General features: G+C 45.4%; 1 protein-coding gene across 1 annotated transcript in view; it reads right to left on the bottom strand.

Annotated features, from left to right (window-relative positions):
* The window catches only part of TSPAN7 (tetraspanin 7), a 138,184-nt gene extending 133,938 nt beyond the window's left edge, over positions 1-4,246 (bottom strand). Inside the window, exon 1 of the mRNA XM_029240958.1 lies at positions 4,153-4,246. Within this exon, the coding sequence (XP_029096791.1) occupies positions 4,153-4,233 (81 nt within the window). The 5' untranslated portion in view covers positions 4,234-4,246. The remainder of the gene's footprint in view (positions 1-4,152) is intronic.
* Positions 4,247-4,252: the final 6 nt, after the last annotated feature.

The raw sequence follows: 4,252 nt of genomic DNA, 5'->3' as shown, positions 1-4,252 counted from the left end.
GGGGGGGGAGGCAAAATTGTCCCCTGTTGAGAACCACTGCTTTAGAGGAACATCTCAGAGAGGGAGAGTGATTATAGATAGAAGAGGAGGCCAGATAAAACAAAGATCTCTCTTTCATAACTGTAGGTACATCAATCTCTTGATGCTACTGGTCTACCACCACTTTAAGCTCAAATGTCTTCTAGTCCTAAATCTAAACTGAGCTAAGGGAAGAGAAGCAGTCCCATTAAAATGATTCACCGAGAACAGGAAGGAAAAAAATTCTGCCTAATCCTTCCTCCATCTTTCACTTAAAAGATCATCCTCTTTGTTAATTACCTAACATAACTCCAGAAGTTTTGACAAATATTTGAGTACCTACTATGTGCCAGACAGTTCTAGGTGCCAGAGAAAGATAAAGTTATCAACTGCATTTACTGAATTGTTGTCACTCTTATAGACAGTGTTTTCTTCATAGTCTTGCATTTGGTGAAGGATTCTTAAATATGACACCAAAAGCACAAGCAACAAAAGAAAAATAGGTAGACTGGACTTTATCAAAATAAAAAACGTTTGTACTTCAAAGGACACCACCAAGAAAGTGAATAACCAACACACAGAATAGGAGAAAATATTTGCAAATGATATACCTGATAAGAGACTTGAGTCAAGAATACATAAAGAACATATACAACTCAATAATTTAAAAACAACAAAATAAAAATTGATCAAAGGATACGAAGAGACATTTCTTCAAGGAAGATATACAAATGACCAATAAGCACATACAAAGATGCTCAACATCATTACTCATCAAGGAAATTCAAATCCAAACCACAATGAGATACCCATTAGGATGGCTAGAATTTTAAAAGTCAGATAATAACAAATGTTGGCAAGGATGTGGAGAAATCAACATACTCATACACTGCTGGCAGGAATGTAAAATGGTAGTCACTTTGGAAAACAGTCTGGCAGTTCTTCAAATGATTTATCACAGTTACCACATGACCCAGCAATTCCACACCTAGGTATATACTCAAGAGGAATGAAGACATGTTCACACAAAAACTTGTACATAAATGTTTGTAGCACTGTTACTCATAATAGCCAAAAGACAGAAACAACCCAAATGTCTAGCAGTGGACAAATGAATGAACAAAATGTGATACAGGCATACAGTGGAGTATTATTTGGCCATAAAAAGGAATAAACATGGATGAATTTTGAGAACGTTATGCTAAGCAAAAGTAGCCATTCACAAAAGACCACATATTATATGATTTCATTTAGATGAAATGTCCAAAAAAGGGAAATCTATAGATACAGAAAGTAGATTAGGGCTTCCCTGGTGGCGCAGTGGTTAAGAATCCGCCTGCCAATGTATGGGACACAGGTTCGAGCCCTGGTCTGGGAAGATCCCACATGCCATGGAGCAACCAAGCCCGTGCGCCACAACTACTGAGCCTGCGCTCTAGAGCCCGCGAGCCACAACTACTTAAGCCCGCATGCCTAGAGCCGGTGCTCCGCAACGAGAAGCCACCGCAATGAGAAGCCCGCGCACCGCAACGAAGAGTAGCCCCCGCTCGCCGCAACTAGAGAATGCCCACGTGCAGCAACAAAGACCCAACTCAGCCAAAAATAAATAAATAAATACATTTATATTTTTAAAAGAAGAAAGATTAGTGATTGCTTGGGGTGGTGGGGCTTATTGGGAGGACAAGGGGAATGACAGCTAAAGGGCATGGGGTTTCTTTTTCAGGTAATAAAAATGTTCTAAAATTGACTGGGGTGATGGTTGCACAAATCTGTGAATATACTAAACCCACTGAATTGTACACTTTAAAAAGGGTGAATTATATGTTATGTGAATTGCTTCTCAATAAAGCTGTTTAAAAAGAAAAACAGCATTTAAGGTACAATGGAGAACACAGCATTTGGACCATGGTTTATTAATGAAAATGTCTTGCTTAAAATACCCTTGCATCTGGAGAGATCTCATTCTTTGGTTGTGAAGTATGAAATGATTATTGAAGGCTATTTAAACTACTGAAAATGCTTTAGGTAAACACTTTAAGACTATGGAAATCTTGGAAGTAGGAAAACATTAAAATGCAGGCATCAAGGAACTTCAGAGGACATAAAATTCTGTGCTTAAGATGTATCAGGGTGCATTAAGTAATTAGATTCATGAGGTGGGGGGAAGGTAAGCCAAGAAGAGTTAAAGAGCTCATATGAAAAGGCTTCGTCTAGAAGACTCCCTTCTTTACCAGCCTGCAGGGATGCTGAAAGATTTTTCAGGAAGCTAAAAATAATCACCCGTATGATTTACTCCAGTAACAAATAGGAAGTCAAGTAAATACTAAAGGACCAAACACAAAGAGATTTAATGAAACAAACAAACAAAAATAGCTAAGCCAGTTCCAAGGAATGGCTACTGGGAAGTTTCAGCAACCAGCATGCATTATTGCTTTTTCCAAGAAGAACATAATATAGGATCTGTGCAGAGCTCACAACTCCACTGCTGAAATTTTCAACCTGTGTTGTTTTCAGTCCAAATAAAGTCCATTTCTGTGGTTGCCTTGTGTGATATACCTGTTATTCTGTCTTATCTCACTGCAGAGTTCTTGGTATGCCTGGTCTCCAGAGTCCACAATTCCCCGACCTGAAGAATCACCAATGCCAGTGACAAGGAATGTCCGCAGGGGTGGGGGCGCATTAGGGATTTTTAAAAAAATCCTTAATAAATCTCAGTTCCTGTCTTGGTTATTACAAACAGCTTGTTTCACCGTCAAGCCGAGTCTGGGTACCTCATAAAGCACTGTGCCCCAGTTTCAAACCAAAATTAGGACCAATTAGGGCTAATTGGCAAAGAGAAAAACAACCAAAGGCAGGACTGGCTTTTTCTGCAGAGCCTCAGGTTTCAAAATGACTGCCTTGAACGCTGAAATGACCTAGATTTTGTGTGTGTGTGTGTGTGTGTGTGTGTGTGTGTGTGTGTGTGTGTTGGGGGGGTGGTGACAGACATTCATTCTCCTGCAGGGTGGCTGTGGCTTGGTGTAGGAAAGGAGAACTTGGGGAGAAGGGAGTCGTCGACATGGAAAGAGAAATAATGGGGAACGATCTTTAGGTACCACCTACTTCAAATGAATCACTGCAGTGTCAGCCCGGCACTGACTCCACGAATTGCCAAACAGGATGAGGTAAGGCACAAGCCTGGAGCACCCCCCGCACCCCACCGCCCGCCCCGCTCCTCCTCCTCCTGCGCGCAAAAGCGCGCATAGCTCCGCGAAGGGCACCACGCAGCCCCCCAAGGCTTCGGCTGAGGGGCTGACGTCATCCTTCTGCATTGAGCTTCAAGGACCGGTAGCAGCACCAGTTAGATGGGGAGCAGAGTTGAGGCGCTACTGCTGTCACCAAGTGGCTGGGGTCCTTCCCCAGGGCTCTGCGGATTGGGTTTACGCAATGACAGAAAGATAAGTGTAAGGGTGCAAGGGCGTGGGAAAAGGGTCCTAAGACCCATCTCCTGGGTCGCCGAGAAAGCGCAAAGATGCCCCTGGGTTATGTAAGACCCTCTCCCCTCTGTGCGTCTCCGCGCGGCAACGGCGCCCGCCCCCCATCACTGCGTTTGGAGGCCTTTGGTCGCCCTTGCCCAGCCAGGCAGCTCAGGGCTCCCAGCGCCTGCCTCTCGCAGCCCCGCGGGGTTGGGAATAACCGGGAATCTGGGATCAAACCCTGCGCTCTCGCGCCTGCTCCCAGCCGGCCACAGGTTAACTCCAAGAGACACCGCGAACGGGCTGCTAAGGGAGGGTGGGGAGGGGTGTCCAGAGTGGAAAACAGACGAATAAACCCGCAACTTTCCCCAAAGGCTGACCCTAACCCGCGAGTTAAAAAAATAAGTCAATGCATTAAAATATTTTGGAAAGGTCGGCAACCTGCAGTCACCGCCACCACGCAGCCCCTTACACCCTGCACCGGGCGGGGTCCAGGGTCTGAGCAGCCCCAAGCCTGCACCCCGCCATCCTGCAGCCCCAGCCCTGCGTCTGTCTCCTGAAGGAGGGGACCGAGATTTGATATTTGCTTTGGGTTTTTTCCTCCCCCTTCCCTTCCCGGAGCATCACTACACTGACCGATGGACGGCGGCCCAGCCGCCGGTCAGGCGTAGCCACTCACCCAGAAGACGAAGGAGTAGATGATGAGGAGGGTTTTGAGACAGGTTATCACAGGTTTGGTCTCCATTCTCCTCGATGCCATACTACAGAGCTGCGGCGGC

This window comes from Monodon monoceros, unplaced genomic scaffold (genome assembly GCF_005190385.1).
Source record: "Monodon monoceros isolate NGI ecotype Baffin Bay Population unplaced genomic scaffold, NGI_Narwhal_1 Super_Scaffold_22, whole genome shotgun sequence".
Classification (NCBI taxonomy): domain Eukaryota; kingdom Metazoa; phylum Chordata; class Mammalia; order Artiodactyla; family Monodontidae; genus Monodon; species Monodon monoceros.
Note: the sequence above shows the minus strand (reverse complement) of the source record. Positions and strands in the feature narration are given on the sequence as shown.